Genomic DNA, 24,212 nt, shown 5'->3' on the forward strand with positions numbered 1-24,212 from the left:
CCCCTGCAAAAATTTAAAAACATGGAATGGCAGATAGGCACAAAACACAGAACAAGGTTGGGGGGGTGGGGGTGGGGGTGCTGTGCTCAAGAAAGGAGAAAGGAGCAAGCATTTTCCAGGCTTCTCTCCTGCACCCGCATTGAGGCTGAGGGTGTTAGATATTTCCAATTTCGGGATGGTCTCGGGGTTTGGTAAAACTCTGATTTTAGATTATGGGTTATAGTTCATTGCAAAGCCAGCCAGCAGCAGAATGAGGTGGTGGTGGCGGTGGGTGGGTGGGTTGGGGGGCAAGGACCCCACTCCCAAACAATGTGGTTGTGGAGTAAGGAAATGATGGAGAGCCCCACCCAGGGCATGCTGGTCTCAGCCCTTCCAATGACAGTGAGGATTAGATGTCAGTGTGTCCACAATGCGAGTTAGGCGCCTGCATAAAGTACATCTAGAACTGGGGCCTCTGCAAGTCAACTGATTCTGCATTCTCCTGATGTGTGTACAAATGAGACCCTGGATAAACTAGAAAAACACCTGCTAGTCTCACTAAAAGGAGAAAGGTTAGAACCACAGAAATGTTTCCTTTGTTCTGAAAAAGCATGAACAGCAGGTTCATCAAAAGCGGTGAGTACTCTTTCCGTTCACTACCCAGGGAACAACGGGATATCCATCCAAACAAGAATGAATTATTTTTCAGTTTTTAGTTTTTGCTTTTTAGGCCCCCACCCTTGGCATGCAGAGGTTCCCAGGCTAGGGGTCGAATCAGAGCCACAGCCACAGCCACAGCAATGTGGGATCTGAGCCGAGTCTTTGACCTACACCACAGCTCATGGCAACGCCAGATCCTTAACCCACTGAGCAAGGCCAGGGATTGAACCTGCAACCTCATGGATCCTAGTCGGGTTCGTTAACCACTGAATGACAATGGGAACTCCCCAGACAAGAATGAATTTGAGGTAGGTCATAGATCTACATATAGAAAGGGAAACACTAATAACAAAATGTTGCAAAGGCAGTACAGAGGGTCAAGGAGACAGAGCTCAGCTGGGGAGGGCTTGGTGCTCAGGCTCTGGTGTAGATCCCGAGGACCAAACAGGTCCCTGGATTCCCCTTAGTAAAATGCGCTAACAAACATGCCTTCTGCAAAGTGAGCAAAAGCAGGGTTGCCCACAGAGTGCTTAGTGCCATCCATGCTCAATGAATGTTGGCTGCTGCTATTCTTTTCTTGTTGAACATCGTACAGAGGGGAACTTGCCAGCCTGATTGATGCAGCATCACAAGGATGTGAGCTCATGGCACGTGACTGAGGACAAAGAGATCGTGCAAAACCAGAGCCTTTTTTTTTTTTTTTTTTTTTTTTTTGATTTTTAGGGCCACACGTGCAGCACATGGAAGTTCCCAGGCTAGAGGTCGAATTGAAATCGCAGCTGCTGGCCAACGCTACAGTCACAGCAATACCAGATCCAAGCCATGTCTGTGACCTACACCACAGCTCACAGCAACATCAGATCATTAACCCACTGAGTGGGGTCAGGGATTGAACCCACATCCTTGTAGACATTTTGGGTTCTTAACCCACTGAGCCACAACAGGAACTCCAAAACCAGAGAGGTTTGATGTCTCTTCTTTTGTAACAATTCTCACCTGCATGTGGGCTATTTTAAGTTGAGCTGGCTACCCTCCATGTGCTGTATGCATTCCTGAGGGTAGCGGGTTAATTAGCCTGAACACTCTGCATCAGCCAAAGTCACTCATCTTCGAAATTCGGGAGATGTCTAGTAGCCAAAACTGTTTCACCTGAACCCCACAAACCTTTAGCTCTAACTTCTAGTTTGAAGTACATAGAGGGACGAGAGGCACAAGTTCAATGACATTATAAGGAACAAGATGAAGATGAAGGTTCACCAAACAAGCCCTGTGTGATGGTTTCCTGTGTACTTGCCACAACTTTCCAAAAGCTACAGTTAGTGTGGATGAGAACTAACTGCTGACTGTCAAAGCTATAGAACCACACACAAAAGAGAGAGATTCAAGGAGTATATGCACCACATACAAGGCATGAATTTGGACAGGATCCTACTTGGACAATTTGGGGAACATTTTGAGGAAACTGGAGAAGGCAGAACATGGGATATAAGGTAAAGATAGGATAAACATTTACTGACATGAAAGTGTAGTTCATATTCATTAAAACTGTTACAGGGAGTTCCTGTCATGGCTCAGCAGTAATGAACCCGACTAGTATCCGTGAGGATGCAGGTTTGATCCCTGGCTTTGCTCAGTGGGTGATCTGCTGTGATCTGTGGAGTAGGTTATGGATGCAGCTTGGATCTGGCATGGCTGTGGCTGTGGTGTAGGCTGGCAGCTGTAGCTCCAATTCGACCCCTCGCCTGGGAACTTCCATATGCTGCACCTGCTGCCATAAAAAGCAAAAAAGAAAAAAAAAATCTGGAAGGATAATGATAAGGAATCGACAGTCCTGATTTGTAGAAAGTCATATACAATGTTTTCTTTTTTTGTTCATCTGTACTTCTGAGATGTCCATAGGTTGATTTCCTAATAATAACAGATTATTTTTCATTTAACAAAGACCTGATTCTAAAAGAAGGTGTAATGAACTAAGGGGAACGTTTATGGAGGAAAATGGGAGGTGTGATCAACAGAACTGGGTCTTCCTGTGGGGCCAGGAGGTTAAGTGTGGGACACACACACACGCTCTGAGGTGGGGTCCAGGGAAAAGAAGAAGCATTTAAAAATACTGTGGTCAATTCTGTGTGCTATGCTTCTCAGTGCAATAGGAACCCCATTGGGCTTCTCCACAGGAGGTCCACAAACTCCTAGAAGGGGCAGGGACCCTGAGGTCAACATTCAAAGTTAGTGCCAGAGTAGCAAGGAATCCATCCAAAGAAGGTTCAGAACCACTGTCCCAAATGTTAGCCATGTTGCCTTTTTTTTTTCTTTCATACCATGATTATACTGTTGTTTATTTATCTATTTTTTGCTTTTTTGCCTTTTAGGGCCACACCCTCAGCATACGGAAGTTCCTAGGCTAGGGGTCTAATCGGAGCTGTAGCTGTCGGCCTATACCACAGTCACAGCAATGCTAGATCCGAGCCACGTCTGTGACCAACACCACAGCTCACCGCAATGCCGGATCCTTAACCCACTGAGCGAGGCCAGGGATCGAACCTGCAATTTCACGGTTCCTAGTCGGATTCACTTCTGCTGCGCCACGATGAGAACTCTGCTGTTGCTTTTTAATAGTGGGTTCTTGGAAATGCTCTTTCAACTTCAAAAGGTCTGAGAGAAGGATGAGCAAGGTGGTTGGACCCTCTGATCCAAGTGACCCTCTTGCTCCTGGGTTAAGCCATGACCTCCCAGCTCTTGGCGGCACGAGGAGGGCAGAATGTATAAGACCTCATATTCGGGAAAATAAGCTTCTCAATGGCCCCCAGACACTGCTACCAGCTGGGACAGGGGAAAACAGGACTTCAGATCCTCACTCCCAAGACATACTGGGACTTTCTCCCCCACATAATCTCAGTCCTTAGCCGTCCCCAAAGAATCAAAGTGAACTAGAGAGCCCTGACTTGATGGGATACATTTACCGCCTGGAGGGCAAGATCGTCAGAAATTTGGGAAAGTGCGAGCAAATTCAGGGATGGTGAGGGGAAGGACTCTGGCTTATCTTTGGAAGTCTCAGCTCAGAGGATTAACTTCTGAGCAGCAGGTTGCAACCTCTGAAATGTCAGGAATTCAATAAACAAACTGCTGGAGTCAATGAGCGATGCAAGCCTCTCATTAAAAATGGATTCCACCAGGAGTTCCTGTTGTGGTGCAGCCTTAATGAGCCCGACTAGTTTCCCTGAGGATTCAGGTTCGATCCCTGGCCTTGCTCAGTGGGTTAAGGATCCGGCGTTGCCTGAGCTGTGGTGTAGGTTCACAGACTAGGCTTGGATCCTGCATAGCTGTGGCTGTGGGGTAGGCTGGCAGCTGTAGCTCCAATTCAACCCTAGCCTGGGAGCTTCCATATTGTGGGTGTGGTCCTAAAAAGCAAAAAAAAAAAAAAAAAAAAAAAAAAAGAAAGAAAGAAAAAAAAAAGAAAAAAGGGATTCCATGGGACCTTGATTAATTGACTAGATAGCAAAAGGGCAAAAGACTCCTGGTATATCAAGCCTTTTTGAGCACAGCCCATTATGCTCAAAAAAGTAACTGGAGCACTGAACTTCCACCCACCCAAACAGATCAAGTTCAAAGACCAACCACTCTTAGAGGCAAGTGTTTGCATGAGCTCTAGTGACAAGTCCCCTGGCTTAGCCGGACAGGTTGAGCAGCCTGCCTGGGAAGGGCAGCGTGTGATGTGAGATGCTGGGTGGAGCCTGTTCCTCTACAGTCCAAGTTCGGGGAGGGTTAAGCCAGGACAAGAAGCCCAGCATCTGAGTAGTGCATTCCTCTCTCACTCTTTTTTCTTTTCTTTTTTTTTTTTTTTTTTTAACCTTTTATTTATTTTTTTTTCTACTGCACAGCTTGGTGACCCAGTTACACATACATGTATATGCTCTTTTTTCTCACATTATCATGTTCCATCATAAGTGACAAGACATAGTTCCCAATGCTACACAGCAGGATCTCATTGCTAATCCATTCCAAAGGCAATAGTCTACATCTATTAACTCCAAGCTCCCAGTCCATCCCATTCCTCCCCCTACCCCCTGGCAACCACAAGTCTATTCTCCAAGCCACATGTTCATTGCAGCACTATTCACAATAGCCAAGACATGGAATCAACCCAAACGTCCATCGATAGGTGGTAGGATTAGGAAGATTTGGTATATATACACAATGGAATACTACTCAGCCATAAAAAAGAACAAAATAATGCCATTTGCAGCAACACGGATGGAACTAGAGACTCTCATACTGAGTGAAGTAAGTCAGAAAGAGAAAGACAAATACCATATGATATCACTTATATTTGGAATCTAATATATGGCACAAATGAAACTTTCCACAGGAAAGAAAATCATGGACTTGGAGAAGAGACTTGCCTCTCTCAATCTTAGAGATTCAGAAGTGTTACAACAAGTCGGCAGGTTACACTTACAGAAATATACATAATCTTTGGTGTTCCTTAATGTTAAATGTGTTTTACAAGGTGTGACACTTATTCCTATGTCAATTTTCTTTACCATGAAGATTGGGGACCATCTTTCCCTCTCACTGGATTCCCCAGGTGTGTGGAGTCCTGGGGGACAGAAAATCCTGCAGTTATCATATTCTCAAAATACTCTGCAGAAGTGAGGTGAGAAATGGAGGGGAGCATCTTCAAATGCCCAGTGAGAATGGCTGGGCAAGGAGTGGTAAAAGGGTATTTTGCAAAATATAAAATCAATAACAGAAAACAAAAAAATAGAGTTGATCCCTGATAAGCTGGAAAAGAGGCAAGATATAAACCTATGTGTATGTGTGTGTATTTTTTGGCAGTGCCCATGTCATGTGAAATTCCCCAGGCCAGGGATCGACCCTCATCATAGCAGTAACCAGAGCCACAGCAATGATAATGCTAGATCCTTAACCCGCTGATCCACCAGGGAACTCTAAGGCAAGATATTATGACAGAATTTAAGGGTTTGTGAATGGTGGGGAGGACAAAGCCCTAAGATCAATGGTCTAAACTTAAGCATTGAAAACGTCGCATATTAGATTAAGACTAAGTGATCAAGGCATTCAAAAAGCCAACTATTAAGAGTTTGGATAGCTGGTTGGGAATCTTCTAGATTGCTTTGCCTTCAAATATAATATAGTTCCTCTACTGGTTCACCTTGATGCTGACCCGGAGGTGGGGAAACTAAGCCAGGCAGGAGTTCGAGGACTTGGCCAGCAGTTCAGAGCTTGGGCACTGTTGTACTTCCAGCTCCCAAACTGGAAAAGCTCGGGATTTCCAGCACAGGGCACTGGGTAAACCAAGGGGCTAGAATGGTTTTGGAACCTGTTCCTTTAGTTTTCTCCGGGGACCCCACAGGCAGCCCTTCCTTGACTCTTTGCTACAATGCCTGCTGCTTCATTAGCATTTACAGAGCACAAGGGACCTCTGGTGACAGGTCAGCTATTTGAGCCCCATACATACCTCATCTCCATGCATATTCGCCACGTATTTGAATTCTGGAATCCCAATTCTGTGTTCCTTTGGAGAGTGCCCCACGATGAGAACCCACAGGTTTCTGCCTTTACAGGGAAGAAAAGGATGGAGAAATGAGTCGTCTTTTAAAATGACAAGTCAACTCTGGGAGAAGAGAATGAGAACAGTGAACAAACGCTGCTGCTTCTCCCACTTGATCAATGAATGCTTCACAACAACCTTAGCTTATAGGACTATATGCTGAAAACACTTTTAGCTTATTGCCAGCTAAATCCCTTGCAATGAGCACAAATATTTTTCTCGTTCTAGAATGTGACTTTTTATTTATTTATTTATTTATTTTTGTCTTTTGAGGGCCACACCCACGGCATTCAGAAGTTCCCAGGCTAGGGGTCGAATCAGAGCTATAGCTGCCGGCCTACACCCCAGCCACAGCAACGTGGGATCCGAGCCGTGTCTGTGACCTACACCACAGCTCACAGCAACACTGGATCCTTAATCCACTGATCGAGGCCAGGGATCGAACCCCCGTCTTCATGGATACTAGTCGGGTTTGTAACCGCTGAGCCACAAAGGGAACTCCAGAAATGTGACTTTTTAAAAGTCAAGATTTATTAAGGCTACCTAGATTTAATTTTTCTAAAATGATTATATGGTTTGCTCTGCGTTGCTGGTGCTTTAGAGAAGTGATCTTGCTCATTCCCACAATTATACAAAGTCAAAAAGATGGTTGAGCAGGAGGATGCTGTAACTCCCAGAGGAAGGACATGAAAAAAGCAACAGCAAGAAAACACGGAACTCAGAAGGGAGATCGTTTTTAAAGTGAATCTCGTCATATCCAAAAGTTCCTGTAACCCAGCCTCTCGGCAAGGAAGTGCCCCTTGGTGATCCAGAGTCCCATCCTATAAACTGGGAACCAACTTCCGTCCTAATAATGCCTCAAGGAAAACTTCCAAGTCTTGGCACTGCCATAGGTGGTGTGATTTGGACAAGGAAGGGCAGGAACAAAAGATCACGCAAGATCTGCCCTGGGCAGATGTTACAGCTGCATCTCTGGTGCACACTATCTCAGGCATTCCCTCGTTCTGACCCAGTGAGATGGATTTTTAACCAGACTTTACAAATGAAAACATCGATCTTCAAAAAATATGCAGTGAACTGCTTGTGATCACACAGCCAGTAAGAGGCTGTGATTCAAGCTCCACAGCTAAGACCCGAGTCCTGGCCTAACTGACCCCAATTCTAGGGCTCTTGCCACTCGTGAAGACTGCCCGTCTCTCGAGAAGCTTGGTTTCCTAATCAGTAAAATGAAGAGGTTCCTTTCGATTCTAAAATCATCTGGCTCTTTTAGTACAAACACTTCAAAATTAGAGATTGGGGAAATGGCTGTTTGCTATCTATCACCTAGATAACAAAGTTCACATATCTAGATACAAAGCCTTCTGTGGAATTTAAGAACCCAGGAAAGGAATTTAACAGAGGCTTGTGGGCTAACAGTGGAGCAGGTTTCTGCAGAATTTCAGGTGTAGTTCCTTCAATCTAGAACTCCCACAGACTGGAGAATTCTCGGTTGCCATAGGAATCTAAGGAGAAGCAGATACTGGATCTGTCTTATTCACCACTTATTCTTTTTTTTTTTGTCTTTTTATACGGCCGCACCCATGGTGTATGGAGATTCCCAGGCTAGGGGTCTAATTGGAGCTGTAGCCACCGGCTTACGCCAGAGCCACAGCAACGCAGGATCCGAGCCATGTCTGCGACCTACAGCACAGCTCACGGCAACGCCGGATCCTTAGCCCACTGAGCGAGGCCAGGGATCGAACCTACAACCTCATGGTTCCTAGTCGGGCTCATTAACCACTGTGCCATGGCGGGAACTCCTCACCACTTATTCTTAATTTATTACAACAATTAGAGGGCAATTCATCTTGATGGGGCAATGCTTTCAATTTACTAACTGCAGAAATTCTCAGAAAACACCGCCAAAGGCAGGTTATCTGATTGATGCCACCTGTTCAGTGCAGAAGGCTCATTTCACTCATCCAGCCCCACATCCATTTACTTAGTCGCATTGTATCTCCGTATGTAACCAGGCAATTAAATCCTACAGTTAAGTCTCACTCTCTACACCCAGCCAGTTTCTGATCTAGCAGAGAAAAGCAGCGTGCAAACATGCCATTACCCTAGACTGTGACATACACGATTGCAGGATGTGTATAAAGTCCTGCTGTGGCTGTAGAATAAAAGAAGACATGGTTAATCTTTTCCAAGGAGGGGATCATGTAAAGCTTTACAGATGTAGGGTTTTAGAGCTGATTTTTTTTTTTTTTTTGTCCTTTTGTCTTTTCTAGGGCCGCTCCCACGCCATATGGAGGTTCTCAGGCTAGGGGTCTAATTGGAGCTGTAGCCACCGGTCTATGCCAGAGCCGCAGCAATTTGGGATTCAAGCCGAGTCTTTGACCTACACCACAGCTCATGGCAACACCGGATCCTTAACCCACTGAGTGAGGCCAGGGATCGAACGTGCAACCTCATGGTTCCTAGTCGGATTCGTTAGCCACTGAGTCACGACAGGAACTCCTAGAGCCGACTTCTGAATAGGGTTTTGAGAATGATTTCGAGCAGCCATGTGGACACGGACAGTCCATCTGGTGATTTCCCGCCAGAACCACTTCATTAGCCAAAACCTTCCCTTCCTGAATAGTACCAATGCCCAGGTCATCTGGGGCTTCACTTCTACCTAATTAACATTTTCATGTGAAGCCAGAAAGAGCTTTTGCTGAGATTTTTTCTATTAAACTTGGCTTTTTAGGCTTCCTTCTGGGGAATTCTTTTTTTTTTTTGTCTTTTTTCTTTTTGTTGTTGTTGTTATTGTTGCTATTTCTTGGGCCGCTCCCGCGGCATATGGAGGTTCCCAGGCTAGGGGTTGAATTGGAGCTGTAGCCACCGGCCTACGCCAGAGCCACAGCAACGCGGGATCTGAGCCCCATCTGCAAACTACACCACAGCTCATGGCAACGCCGGATCGTTAACCCACTGAGCAAGGGCAGGGACCGAACCCGCAACCTCATGGTTCCTAGTCGGATTCGTTAACCACTGCGCCACGACGGGAACTCCCCTTCTGGGGAATTCTTTTCCATAGCTCTTAGTGCTTTTAAAGCGAGACGAACCACAGATTGGTACAGACTATGGTCTAGTCCCTTCACAGGCAAGGAAAATATTCCTTATGTTTACTGACTGTTCTATTTCTATTTCTTTCTTTTTTTAGGGCCTCAACTGAGGCATATGGAGGTTCCCAGCTAGGGGTCCACTCAGAGCTACAGCTGCTGGCCTACACCTCAGCCACAGCAACGTGGGATCCGAGCCAAGTCTGTGACCTACATCACAGCTCACAGCAATGCGGGAGCTGGAGCCCTAACCCACTGAGCGAGGCCAGGGATCAAACCCACAACCTCATGGTTACTGGTCAGATTTGTTTCCCCTTAGCCATGACAGGAACTCCTGATTGGTGTATTTCTGACTCTCTATGTGCAATAGCTGACCTGTAATATAAAGGATAGTGCAAGACAACAAAAATCCTGACTTGATAGGGTATCCAATACTATTTTAAGGAGGGAAGAAACGCAAACCAATAAAACCTAAGTGAAGAGGTACCTGGGTGGTAACTCAATCTCAATTTTAGCATGAATGGCCCCTAAGTGACCTGCAAGATGAGAAACTTACCTTAAATAACCTTCATGGCACAAGGTCTGAGAATGAAAACCAGCCAGTAAACCCGGAGTCACCCAATGCCTTTGGAACGACAAGCCTCTTGAAGGCTTTTAACCAGACTCTCCAACAAACACTGGAGATCTCTGGCTTAGACCAGAATAAAGGCACAAAGGACAAACTGTTGACTTTGCACAGCTTGATTGCCAAGCTAAGGGTAATTTAAACAAGTTTTTTTTTTTCCCTACCAAGGTTGGGCAAGCTACCTTTATTCCCTAAAGTTCCTGCTAATACCAGGGGGTGCCTTAGAGTTCTGAAATTCTCAGCCACTCTCTCCTACCAAATGAACAAACCCTAGCTTCCAAAGTTTTCACCCTCTATATCCAGAAACTCACTCGGGGCTTGATGTAGAGCCCCGGGATGTGACATGGTGCCCAGCTGGGTTTGCTGGCAGGACCAGGGGAAGTCTTACAATTTAGAAGCCTTCACAAAGATTCACAAAGCAAGCAAACTGACAACGAGACACTGCAGGTGTTCAGGAGGAAGGAGGAGAGCTTGGAAAATAAAGTGCAGCATCAACAGGTAGAAATGAGAGGACTGTCATTCCCACATCAGAATCACCTGGAACCTGGGAACAATGCCAATCCTGGAGCCCGTCTCCTAAATCAGACTCTAGGGAAGGAGCCTGAAAGCTGCACTTAGCAGGCTCCCTTGGTGAGTCTGAGGCCACTGAAGTTTGGAAGCTGCTGAGACTGAGGCAGTCCATCTTGAGGCGAAACCATCTCATTTTACATATAATCATGAACATGTTTCTGTATTAACAAATGCGGAGTTCCCATTGTGGCTCAGCAGAGACAAATCTGACTAGTATCCATGAGGACGCAGGTTTGATCCCCGGCCTCGCTCAGCGAGTTAAGGATCCAGCACTGCCGTGAGCTGTGGTGTAGGTCGCAGACGCAATGCGGGTCCCTGATGGCTGTGGCTGTGGTGTAAGCCAGTGGCTACAGCTCTGATTCAACCCCTAGCCTGGGAACCTCCATGTGGCACAGGTGTGGCCCTAGAAAGACAAAAAAAAAAAATGCAGTTTGACTGTATCTTTTAAAACAGCTGCTTGATATTTTATTATACGAATGCAGTATCATGTAGCCAACCATTACTCTACTGTCAGGTGTCTGACCGTAGGAAATTTTATGTAAATTACAGCATGTCCACTAAAATTATGTATAGATTTTATAATATAAAAATATTTTAGTGAAGTTCCCTGTTGGCTCAGTGGGTTAAGCATCTCCTGTTGTCACAGCTGTGGCTTGGGTTTAATTCCTGGCCTGGGTGGGCCAAAAAGTATTTTATCATGTGAAAGAAGTCAGGATGCAAAATTATATGTTCTTTAAAAACATACCATAGAAGGAAATAGCTCCGTAGCATACAAAGCCTCAAGTGAAATAATGGATGAGTCCCTATGAGAATTGAAAATGGCACATTGTCAGTGATAAGGGGCTAAGGGACGGGGTGATAAAACCAAGTTTTTTTTTTTTTTCTATTTTTCAATATTTCCAGGTTTTTAAAAAATAAGGGTTCCCATTGTGGCTCAGCGGAAACGAATCCCACTAGAATCCATGAGGATGCAGGTTCCACCCCTGGCCTCGCTCAGTGGGTCAGGGATCCGATGTTGCCATGAGCTGTAGTGTAGGTCACAGACAAGGCTTGGATCTCATGTTGCTGTGACTGTGGTGTAGACCGGCAGCTGTAGCTCTGATTCGACCCCTCAACTGGGAACCTCCATATGCCACGGGTGCGGCCCTAAAAAGCAAGAAAACAAAAAACAAAAACAAAAGTAACAGGAGTTCTTTGTGGCTCAGCGACAACAAAACCGACTAGGATCCCTGAAGAAGTGGTTTGATCCCTGGCCTTGCTCAGTGGACTAAAGGGTCTGGCATTGCGCTGAGCTACAGTGTAGGTCGAGAAGCAGCCAGAACCCCTAGTTGCCATAGCTGTGGTATAGGCTGGCAGCTATAGCTCCGATTTGACCCCTAGCCTGGGAGCTTCCATATGCCATGGGTGTGGCCCTAAAAAGACAAAACAAACAAAAAAAAATACCAAAATTTATCATTTATTAAGTTACTATATCTTATCAGATACTATATACAGGGCACTCTGCTATGCCCTTTATAATACTTGATCTTGACAAGGCCTCTAGGTGGCAGGTGATCGTCATAACTCACTGTTAAGGAAACTGATTTAAGGGGCAGAAACAGGGTTCAAACCCAGGTCTGTCTGATTCCAAAAATCTGTGTTTTTCTGATGACTCCAGGCTGCCTCAGTCTCCCTGAAAAGTACTAGACAGGCCAGGGCAAACCCTACCCCAGGGGAAAGTTCCCGAGGTTCTTTCAGCATTGGTACCACCACTGTTTACACCTGGAGCCAGTTCCAGGCTGCTGCCAGAAAAAGACACCTGAACCACAAGGACTTTCCTGATGTCACAAGCCATCAGAGTCTCTCTACTCTCAGGTTTCAGCAGGACATGCCCAGAGTGAAGCTGAGACCCTGCGTGGGTGGCTGGGTCCCAGGAGCACAGCTGCAGTGATGATGAGGCCTGTTGTATGCACGGTCCCACCCACGAGGTTCTGGTCTCCAGGGTGATGGATCAGTTGTTTCCCAGACTTGCATACTTCTCCGTGTCCTTACAATTACCCTCTGACCTAAGTCAAAGCTTGGGACAGCTTGCTCCACACACTGAGTTTACATACTCGTACATACGTGAGAATATGGGCTCGACTAGCAAGGCTGTCATAAGGCTGCTGAGTTTCTCCTGTCTTCCCTGAGAAGCAGCCAGAGACCTGACACCAAACCTTCAATCTCACTTCTGCACGTTCCCACGAGCACACACACAAAGATCCTGCCACATGGCACGCAAAGCCCTGCATCAAATAAAGTCCCCAGAAGAATGGAAACTAGCACGTGACTGCAGGCAGGTTAAAGCCTCAGCCTCCGAAGTCGTATATCCTCAGGCTTGGAAGTGGAGAAAGAGATTCCCACTAAGTAGCTCATGACAAAAACCCAAACAGACACAAACAGCAGCAAACAGAAGAGGGATGAAAGTTTCCACACTGGCTCTTGCTTGCACGGTAGTATTAGTCACAGCTCGTAGCATCCTATGTATCTTCAGTCATCCCTGACAACTGTAAGTGGGAGGTCCAAATATTATCCTTTCACACAAGTGGATGCAACATCTTTGGGAAGCTCGTGAGGCAGCGGTTCTCAACGTGTGGTCCCAGGACCGGCACCAGCAGCATCACCTGGGAACGTGTTAGACACGTACATTCTCAGGCTCCACCCCTTAGGTTCTGAGGCAGGGACTCTGGATGTGAGGACCAGCTGTCTGTGGCCGAATGAGCTCTCCAGGAGCTCAAGTCTGAGGACCACAGTTTCAAGGGATGGAACTGGGTAGCCTATCCAGAGTCCACTCTCCCCTTAACCATGACGCTGCCCTGCTCCAGCCACTCAAATGATGGAAAAGATCAAAGAAACAGGAACTTGGGCCCCAAGTGTGCCATGTGGCATTTCTGGTGTTGAGATTTTTCTCTTGCTCCCCTCAGAAGAATAGGAAATGGAAGGCAGAGATTGAGAGGACCCTCTGAGGATGGTTTGAGACGTCAAAGCTGCCATTCCCTCGCTTCGGTATGCAAATCTCAACTGGTTTGCAACCTGGTATACCAGTCTGTCCCCACACTGCTCTCTGTTCAAGGACAACAGGCAAGCTGTAGTGACTTTGCCCCAGTGTTGTGGAACCTGGGCTTGGCTGTACTTCAGAGATCTGTCTGCTAGGTGTTTGCCTTGCAATGAGTTTGGCTACCAGTCAACAAAAACTAGGCTGAAAAGCTAGGCTGGATGGAGCAGCATCAGGAAAGAAGTGGACAAAACCCATCTGTTCCATATATAGCCTGTCTCTGGGATGCAAAATTCAGACACACTCCCTTCCCATCATGGCAAACGGTCCGGCCTTCACCGTGGCTTCTGGACCAGCTCAAGGGGTCTGGCCAGCCATCGTGCAGGCTGAGTCTGTCTGGTTCTGTCTGTACGTGGGAAGCTGAGGACCCCTACTCAAATGGGTGCAATGATTCCCCTCAAGTGAGCCAGGGGATCCCCAAGAAGCTTACCTGCCATTTGCTGGCAAGTGGGCTTGGAATTCCTGACTTTGTCCATAAACAGAGGAACTTGTCAAGAGGAGGTCTGGGGGTTCAGAAGGGACCCAGTATCCAGGATCCTGCTGCTACTGTGAGGAGAGCCACTGCTCTGCTCTTCCTGGAGGCAGTGGTGGGCTGGGCTTCTTTGGCCTCAGGTAATTCTAGTCTTCTGCCCAGAGTTTAATGGCTCAGCTTGATGTAGGGGTGGAGGGGACGAGGGAGGCAGCCCAGGACAGATGGGCAGGTGTTTGATGCTGAATGTCCCACTGCACAGAGGTCTCGGGGTGGGGTCCTGGGTGGGGCTCCCTGCTGAGGGAGGGGGAGCCTGGGCCCAGAGGAGGCTGAGGGACTTAGTGGTCATGAGGGCTTCAGCCTGGGTGTCGAACTTTCACGTCCTGGATCTGGGAAACACGTCCATCTGCGCTTTTCCAACTGGTCTGCCAGCAGTAGCTCCTGAACACCACCGTCTTTATTTTTATTTTTTTTTGTCTTTCTGCCATTTCTAGGGCCGCTTCTACGGCCTATGGAGGTTCCCAGGCTAGGGTCCAATTGGAGCTGCAGCCGCCGGCCTATGCCAGAGCCACAGCAACACAGGATCCGAGCTGCATCTGCAACCTACACCACAGCCCATGGCAATGCTGGATCCTTAATCCACTGAGCAAGGCCAGGGATGGAACCCGAAACCTCCTGGTTCCTAGTCGGATTCGTTAACCACTGAGCCACGACGGGAACTCCGTAGGCCACCTTCTTTAGACCCATCATTCCTGGCTTTATACACTGATGGGGCGAGCCTGGATAAAGAAGCTTCCATCAGTTGGGGGTGCTGATCCTGCTACTGAGGGGGTGGTGCTGGCTACCAGGAGCACCTCACTTTCACAGTCTTTATCCTCCCCACTGCACCCTCCGGCTGCACCAGCATTACCACACACACGCTTGTCATCAAGTCCTATATAACTTTTCTTCACACATTTCCCCCTCTTTGACATTTAAAGGTTTTTTGTTTTTTTGTTTTTTTTTTGCCACACCCAAGGCACGTGGAAGTTCCTGGGCCAGGGATCGAACCCGAGCCAGAGCATCGACTGAGCTGCGGCAATGACAACATCGGATCCTTAACCTGCTGCGCTAAGATTTAAGGTTTAATTGTTTACTTGTGTGATGTCTGTCTCAACCAGAACGTACCACACGAGAGCATTTCCTGTGTGTTTACCGTTTTGTTCCATTTGCCTGTTTTGTTCACTCTCACACTCTAAGCACCTAACAGTGCCTGGGGGATGGCAGGTGTTCAGTGAAGACCTACAGCAGCATTTCCAAGGTTATCGGTGATCTCCAAGGCTGCCTTCTTGGTGAATGCTGGCACATCTGACCCAGATTCCTTCCCTGGCATTCTCGGTCCTCCACCACCTGAACCCCCAGCCCTAGGACCCACTGCTCCCACTGGCATCACACTCCTCTCTGCACCCCAGACTTAACCTCATCTTTGCTTGCATTGGCCTCAGCCTAAAATGCATCACTGAGTTTTCTGTCCTTTCAAATCCTATGCATTCAACTTCAAAAAGGTTCCCCATACTACTCTGGCTTTCTGGATTTCTCCTTTTTAAAAATCTTCCTATAAGATGGCATCACAAGATTTGCCACTGAAAAATATACTGGTTGATTGTTTCTTCTTCTTCTTCTTTTTTTTTTTTTTTTTTTCTTTTTAGGGCCGTACCCGCAGCCTGTGAAGGTTCCCAGGCTAGGGGTTGAATCGGAGCTGCAGTCACTGACCTACGCCACTGCCACAGCCACGCCAGATCTGAGCCTTGTCTGTGACCTACATCACAGCTCACGACAATGCTGGATCCTTAACCCACGGAACGAGACCAGGGATCGAACCCGTGTCCTCATGGATACTAGTTAAGATTTGTTTCTGCTGAGCCATGACAGGAACTGCCTGATCATTTCTTAATAAAACAAACAGCCAAATAATAGTCTGCCTTTCAGTGAGTTTTCCAAGGGTTTCATGTGGAAGAGTCTTGCTTTTCTTAGCAACGTTTTCAGCATTGCCTGAGCATCACACCCTTCTCCTCCCAAGCTGTGCCTACCCTGGTAAGTCAGGGCCAGCCGCTAGGGTTTAGGTCCCCTTGTTAGCAAAGGCCTTTGTATCACTGGTAGCCCAACTCAGTGCCCTGTTTAACCCGGGTGTAGTCACACGACTCATTCTGGCCAATGAAATGTGGGTAGAAATGACACATGTCACTTCTGGGAAGAAGCATTTCAAGCCAGTGCCTGGCTTGCCACCTCACTTCCCTCATCACAGCTCAGGCAAATTTTTTTTTTTTTTTGATCTTTTGTCTTTTTAGGGCCTCACCTGCGGCATATGGAGGTTCCCAGGCTAGGGGTCTAATGGAGCTACAGCTGCCAGCCTACACCAGAGCCACAGCAACGCCAGATCCAAGCTGCATCTGCGACCTACACCACAGCTCATGGCAACGCCGGATCCTTAACTCACTGAGCGAGGCCAGGTATCGAACCCACAACCTCATGGTTCCTAGTCGGATTCGTTTCCATTGCGCCACGACAGGAACTCCTTGGGCAATGTTTTGATAGAGCTGCTCTCTTGGCTGGTTCCTGGAGGCAAGATGACAGGGAACAGTCACAATGACTGATGGACACATAATGGGAGTCAAGTGAAATGTCTATTTCAACTGTTCTAAACCACTGAGCTTTGGCGGTCTCTTATTTCTGCCCATGTCTAGTCTTGTCTATTCTAGCCTAGGCTGCCTCAGATGCCCTCTAACCAACCTGACCCCACATTATTTTTCCTGCCACTGAATGTTCATTGTTCCTACTGCTGATATCAGTGTTTGCTGAGACAGAGGTTTCCAGAACCCTAAGATTGTATAGAGGTGACCCAGAGGTGAGGAAAGTTTGGAATCTTGGCTTTAAAACTACTCATCTGGTACAAATTGTACATAAGCCTCTGTTATTAATGTTCTTATGTGAATATCTTACTTCTCGATCCAAATGTTCAACTATACAGTGTGTTGTATGGTTTCTTTCCTTCCTTCCTTCTTTCCTTCATCTTTTTTTTTTTTTTGGTCTTTTCTAGGGCCATTTCTGTGGCATATGGAGGTTCCCAGGCTAGGGGTCAAATCAGAGCCTTAGCCACAGGCCTGCACCACAGCCACAGCAACGCCACATCGGAGCCACATTTGGGACCTACGACACAGCTTGCAGCAAGGCCAGACCCTTAACTCACTAAGCCACAGAGGTAACTCCTGTACAGTTGCATCTGTATTGCACCAAGAAATGCTCTGCACACTCACCGTATCAACTGATGGAAGATGGACAGACAACAAATCACTATTAAAATGAACTGAAAATGCACTGCTGAAAAGGAACGTCATGGTAAGACAATGCTGGCAAAGCCTGTCTCTTGGAATTTTCTCTTGGGTCATCTCACTATATTGGCACGCACTATTGAATAGTATCTCTATATGGTGATGTGATTTCAGAGCTGAGGTAATGCTTTGAATTCTAGTAATGCAAAGTTGGGCACGAATAGGAAAAAAAAGGACCTAAATCCTTGCCATGTGGTGAGTGAAAGGGGGCGAGCTCAAGTGAGGTGCACAGGGGAGGCCCCCTCAGGATGCTCTGAAACACAGTCACGGGAAAAATGGTGGAACAGAACCTGCTGGAGGAACCTGCTGGAACAGAAGCCTGCCTGACCTCAGGAACCTGGAACTGGACAGCAAAGACTCCGACTAAACCTCAGCTCGGAGGCAAGACTGAAGGCAGCGGTCAGCACTGTGGGCTGCAGTCACAGCCCTGGTGGATTAAATGCACTTCCCAAGGTGACCAGACTGTAGGAGTTTAAAATCAGGTACATCTTCCTTGTATTAGCTAAGCTACCATCGTGTACAAAGTCTTACTCCTGGCACTTTCTAATTTATTCGTTCAACAAATATGCACTGATTGCTTTACCTGAACTCCATGTTAAGTCAGCTGAAACAAACAAATCACCAACTCATTAGACTGCCCTCATCATTGATTTTTTTTTTTCTTCCTGACACCAGTTTCACCATTTGGAAAAACGAAGCCCCAAAGAAAGATGACGTTTGGTCAACTTTCCATTATTTGCGGCAAGGGTTTAATCAGATGTCAATCAGATTGCACAGCTCCAGTGTTTATCCTATAATGGGCAGGTCCCTTATCCTCCCAGGACATCAAGGTAGAACCCAAGCCTCTGAGCATGGCACCCCCACCTTGCATGGCCCGTGCCCTGCAATCCCATGTGCTGGGCATTTCCAATTACGTGTAATTCTAAAAGAGCCACCGTTGGCCTTGACACTTATAAATGCATGCTCTTTCTCCCACACAGATAGGTCTCTGTCTACCTAATTAAAGTGACCAACTTTCATTTGCCTTTTCAAGGCTCAACCATCAGCCCCCTCCCATCTATCATCTTTCTTATAAGAACATCATATCTTATATTGATCTTATATATCAAGATCTCCCTTGATCTTCTATTTTACCAGCCTGAGCTTCTCTGCCTTTTGAACTTCCCCCACAGTGCTTCTACACACCGTCTCTTAACATTCACTGAAACCACAGGTTTCCCTGCAGACAAGGGATTGTGCATCTCCGTGCTTGTAGCATCTAGTGCAGTGCCCGCAACATACACAGGAGGTGATCAACAAATGATTGCTGAATGAAGGGATGGCTGGATAAATGAGCAACCAAGGAAGCCCGGTTGGGACCAGGGTCACCCCCTCTTGGGCCAGTACTGAAGGAATATTCTGCAGGTAGTCTACAAAGAGCTATCTGGGGTGGGCTCTGGAGAGGATCCAAACTGCTACATCAGTTCCAGAGTACTTGGATCTTCTTGGGGGTATTTCTGCACAAGATAGTAGGGCTGAGGGTCAAACACAATGTCTAGCTTCCAGTTAGACTCTTCCATCATCGAGGGGAAATGGGATTTCATATGCTCACCCATTTGTCCCTATGGCACTAATGTTTTGAAATGACACCTGAGAAATGGAGATGTTAGTTCCATGTTATTGCTTCCTGAACAGGTCAGTGGGGGAGGTCTGGGGATTCCCATTTCTCAATCAGGGATTCTTCTGATTGCTTGGGGACTTCCCTTTTTCAACTGAAAAAAGAAAAGGAAAAATCCGAGGATGCACTGATGGGGAGGATACTTTCTTTTCTTCTTCTTTTTTGATTTCAAGACTAGTCACAACTCCCAGAGAAGCAGAGCGGCTTGTCTGATTAATCACCAACCACCAACCCAAACAAGAAGATGGCAGGAAATTCCTTTGCCTCCCTTCTCTTCCCAACTCCACCTTCTGTATTTCTTTCATTCTACTCCCAGGTCAGATAAGGCCGTTTCCTTTCTGCTAAGATTTTAAATTTCTAAGCTATAAAATTAAAAGAAGGTTTTCAAAAATTGAGTTTTAAAAACTAGCCATAATTCTTATGTCCCAACCACCCCAATTTCTTTATGTTCCCTTCTAGTCTTTTTTTCCTATAGAGACAGGAAGCTTGTCTTTAAGTCTCCAAAGTGAAACTCTCTAGAGGCCTCAGACTATAAAAAGCTGAGAACTTCCGTTTTGGGTCCCTTAGGAGAGAGGTCAAACAAACCCAGATCATCTTTTTGAAGAGCTGTTCAGTAGTAACAGCCAAGTTGAATATCATCTTTAAGCACAAGCAAATATTTGAGAGCTTTTTTAAAATGCTACTTTGAAAGATCAATAATTACAGCTAGCACTATGTTTATTGTCCACTGGTAGGTTCTCTTTCATGGTTTGCCAGAGGCACTCTAGTTTAGCGTTGGTGTTTTGGTTCTTTCTCCCCAGTTAATGTTTTTATTTCTCATAAGTTCCTACAGGTGCCACACAGCTGTGTTTTATGAGGTCAGTTCAGATCCATTTGAGCTCCCCTGACACCACCCCCCCACTACCAAAATCCAGTTTGTTGGAGGCCTGCTTATCTTCACTGCCTATTTATTGCTACCATAAGAACTCATCTTTTAGTGGTGGGGAATAACAGCAATTAATTTACTAGTTTCCTCATAAGCTACCTAGGAGAATAAAGGTTTTTTTTTTTTTTTCCAGTCATCCTATTTACTAAGTTTGTACCTAAAAGGATTTCATTTGAAAGTGAAGGAGGCCAGGGCCCAGACAGAAGGATGCTGACCTCCTGACAGTGCGAGAGGCCCTGAAGTTGCCAAAATGAGGTTCCTTTGGGTCTATGCTTGACCTAAAACTAGGGTACCTGATGCATTTGTGCCAATAACCAAGGTTTCATCATTTTGAGATTTAAGTCTCATAAATGGGCCAATAGTTTGTAAGGACATTTAACCAGTATTTCAACCTCAACACAGCATCTGAGAGTTCTTGAAAGATACACCATGTCTCTTTAGAAGCACCTTAAGTAATGATGACATGTGTAGATTTTAGAATCAAATTGCCAGGATTTAAATCCAGCTTTGTCATGCATGAGCCACGTGGTATTGGGTAAATTGCTTAATCTCATAGAGTGAGTCCGCTTTCTCATGATATAGGAGTGGTGGTACCCATATCTCATGGTGTTCCGATCTCATTTAACCTCACAAGCTTTAAAAACAGTGTCAGAAACACAGTGAGCACATGTTTGCTCAAGGGTCATGACCGCAGAGGACCGACTGGTGACAATATCGGCCCCAGCAAAGGATGTAGTTTCAGAGCAATTCAAGAACAATTTCAAATGTCAATGGTGTCCCTAACATATGGATGGAAAGCCCATAGTCAACAGAAAGGGATCTTCCAGAAGACTGACAGATCAGTTCAGATAGACCGAAACCACGTCAAAATTTTAAAAAATGCAAGTGTGGATTCACAGAGCAGATAGGGCTATCTTGAGAGACCATGTCCTTCAAAATCAATTGCGACAGCATAAAAACTGCCACCAACATTCATCTCACCAGGCATCAGGGGAAGTTACTTAAACCCAAGGATTGAATCTCACTCAGAACTCCCAGAGCAAAGTGCCTGAGGATGGCGATGAGCCTGGAAGTGGCAGGCACGTGGCAGGGCGTGAAGCAGGTCACCTGGGCTCACGGAGCTGAGCCACCGACCTGTCTTTCCCAGCACATTCTCACATGGTCTTATCACCAAAGTGATTGAAGCCGTCACTCCGATTTTAACCATCTCTGATGAATGAGCCTGGAAGTCACGTTACGATTTCTATTCTAGCCCCACCGTGGAGAGACCCCCAACTGGTCACCGTCATCAGGCAACCTCAGAGCTTGTGGATAAGGAATTGGTTCATTACAAACCAGTCAATGACCTCAGACTGGTCGACAAAAGGCAGGGGGTTTGTCCCAGGCTACGAGACTAGAAATAGAACATTCTAGGCAATGCATCTCCAGTTTTGATTGGATTCCAAGAGGGAAAAAAAAAGTTATAAAGGCATTCTTGGAACCATTGGAGAAGTTTGAAAATGGAGCATATTGTTCACTGAGTAAGTATTATTTTCTTAGCTTAATAATGGTATCCTGGGGTTAGAAAGAAGTCATCTCTAGATGTGCACACTTAAGTGTTTGTAGGTAAGCATGCTATTTACCATTTCTAACAGTTTAGTGAAACCTAGGCTTAGAGCTCATCAAAGAGAGAAAGCAAATAAAGGCAAATTTTTCTTCTTTTCTTTTTTTTGCTTTTTAGGGCCGCACCCACAACATATGGAAGTTCCCAGGCTAGAGGTCAAATTAGAGCTACAGCTGCTGGCCTATGACAGAGCCACAGCAATGCGGGATCCAAACCACATCTGCGACCTACACCACAGGTCACAGCAATGCTGGAGCCCCTACCCACTGAGCAAGGCCAGGGATTGAACTTGTGTCCTCATGGATACTAGTCAGATTCGTTTCCACTATGCCACAACGGGAACTCCCAAACATGGCAAAATATTAACTGGTGGATACATAAATGAAGACTGTGTGAGTATTTATTTTACTATTTTCACAATTTTTCTATAGGTTTGAAAATTTTCAAAATAAAAAAAGCTGGGGTAGGGCTTTTAAAAGATAAAGGTAAAAAAATCTTGGTCTGATCCCCTGGCTTGCACAGTTTGTAAAGGTGAGATGCAGGGCCAGGAGAGGTTAGAGTTGTTTTCCTAAAAGATGGAAGCCATGGGAGGATGGGGAAATAGAGGCCCCAAGATGGGAAATTCACAGGCTGCCTCTTCCCAATGAACACACAGAACTATGCTAGAAAAGGGGCTGAGAAGTTACGATGTACACTATCAAAAAACCAAGGTATACTAGCTTCTTAAAACTCATACATTGATTTTGTTTGGTTTTGTTCCTTTTTCTTTCTTTTTTGGTTGCGCTATAGCATTTGGAATTCCTAGGCCAGGGATCAGATCCAAGTTGCAGTTGTGACCTGTGCCACAGCTTCAGCAACACTGGATCCTTAACCAACTGTGCAGGGCTAGGGATTGAACCTATGTCCCAGCTCTGCAGAGACACTGCCAATTCTGTTGTGCCACAGTGGGACTCAAATCTATATATTGAGAAGGAAAAATCATCTTGGTGCAAATGTGAATTTTTTTTTTTGTCTTTCTAGGGCTGTACCATGGCATATGGAGGTTCCCAGGCTAGGGGATGAATTGGAGCTGTAGCTGCCAGCCTACACCACAGCCACAGCAATTGGGGATCTGAGCCACATCTTTGACCTACACCACAGCTCACAGCAATGCCAGATCCTTAACCCACTGAGGGAGGCCGGGGATCAAACCTGCCTCCTTATGGATACTAGTCAGATTCATTTCCGCTGAGCCACGATGGGAACTCCTGCAAATGTGCGTGTTAAATGAAGGACATTTTTACAACCAGCCATCTATTATAACCAGAAAAGAACTACAGAAATACTTTTAAATCACATGATTTATGTGACCATTGAGCTTTCTGGTCACCAGGTCATTAAGTCAGCAAAGGCCAAATGATTGACATAGGGTAAGAATAAGGAACTGGCCAAGCTTGGACGCTGGGCAGTTTTAATCATGACTTTCATGTTCTCCTCAAGATTGGGCTTTATTTAGATCAGGCAGAAAAGGATGTAAGTGGCTGGAATTGTTCTCTCTGCCTGAATTTGGTCACCACTCCCCCTCTGGGCTGTGGGCAGAGCAGAGAAGCAAGACCATCACAGGGGAGGAAGGGGAAGGCAGCTGTGGCTGCTGAGATGGAAAGGAGGAGAAAGGCCTGAATATTATTCCAGCCTGTGAATGTGGACTCAAAGTTTGTGGCCTCTGAGGGTCCTTTCAACGTATCCTTTAACATGGAGTTCCCGTCGCAGCGGAAACGAAATCCGACGAGGAACCATGAGGTCTCGGGTGCAATCCCTGGCCTCGCTCAGTGGGTTAAGGATCCAGTGTCGCCGTGCGCTGTGGTGTAGGTTGCAGACGCAGCTCGGATCCCATGTTGCTGTGGTGTGGACCGGCGGATGTAGCTCCAATCAGACCCCCACCTGGGAACCTCCACATGCCATGCGTGTGACCCTGAAAAGCAAAAAAAAAAAAAAAAAAAAAAAAAGTGTACATTAACAAAATCACAGCATATGCTTGTTGTCAGCAACTTTATGAAGCTACATGATACTCACTCAAACCTCTTTCAAAGGAGTGGTGAGGATGAGATTTATTTACTTTTCTGTTTGTCTATTTATTTTTTTTTGTCTTTTTAGGGCAACACCTGAGGCATATGGAGGTTCCCGGGCAGGAGTCTGATTGGAACTACAGCTGCTGGCCTACACCACAGCCATGGCAACACCAGATCCTCAACCCACTGAGCGAGGCCAGGGATTGAACCTGCATCCTCACGGATCCTAGTCAGATTCGTTTCTGCCAAGCCATGACGGGAACTCCCTGCTCTGTTTTTAACAGAGCCAAGAAGAGTATGAACAAATTCCACACTACAGTTCTAGATCATGTAAGCCACTTGAATTGGTGCCACTTCACTTTTCTAACAAAATAACATGGTAAATTCCTTGCAAAGTCAATACAAATGTAAATATTTACTTCAAAACCAAACCAAAACCCAACATAAAAGTCAGTGCTCTGGCATTCACATCACTGCAACACCCAAGCTTTGGAAAGCAACGGACTTCTCAAGTTTACCAAATAATCTGCAATGATGCTTTCACCAGACCCAGTAACTGTCACTCACTGAGGAACGT

The 24,212-nt window shown here is 46.1% G+C and overlaps 1 protein-coding gene across 1 annotated transcript in view; it reads right to left on the bottom strand.

Moving 5' to 3' along the window:
- CPM (carboxypeptidase M) overlaps positions 1–24,212 on the bottom strand; it is a 98,036-nt gene that overhangs the window by 42,113 nt on the left and 31,711 nt on the right. Inside the window, exon 3 of the mRNA XM_021091972.2 lies at positions 6,119–6,216. Within this exon, the coding sequence (XP_020947631.1) occupies positions 6,119–6,216 (98 nt within the window). The remainder of the gene's footprint in view (positions 1–6,118; positions 6,217–24,212) is intronic.

Source organism: Sus scrofa, chromosome 5 (assembly GCF_054392235.1).
Source record: "Sus scrofa isolate SSC_HxYL_T2T_F1_AM1 chromosome 5, Sscrofa_HxYL_maternal_Yorkshire_Landrace_v2.0, whole genome shotgun sequence".
Lineage (NCBI taxonomy): Eukaryota > Metazoa > Chordata > Mammalia > Artiodactyla > Suidae > Sus > Sus scrofa.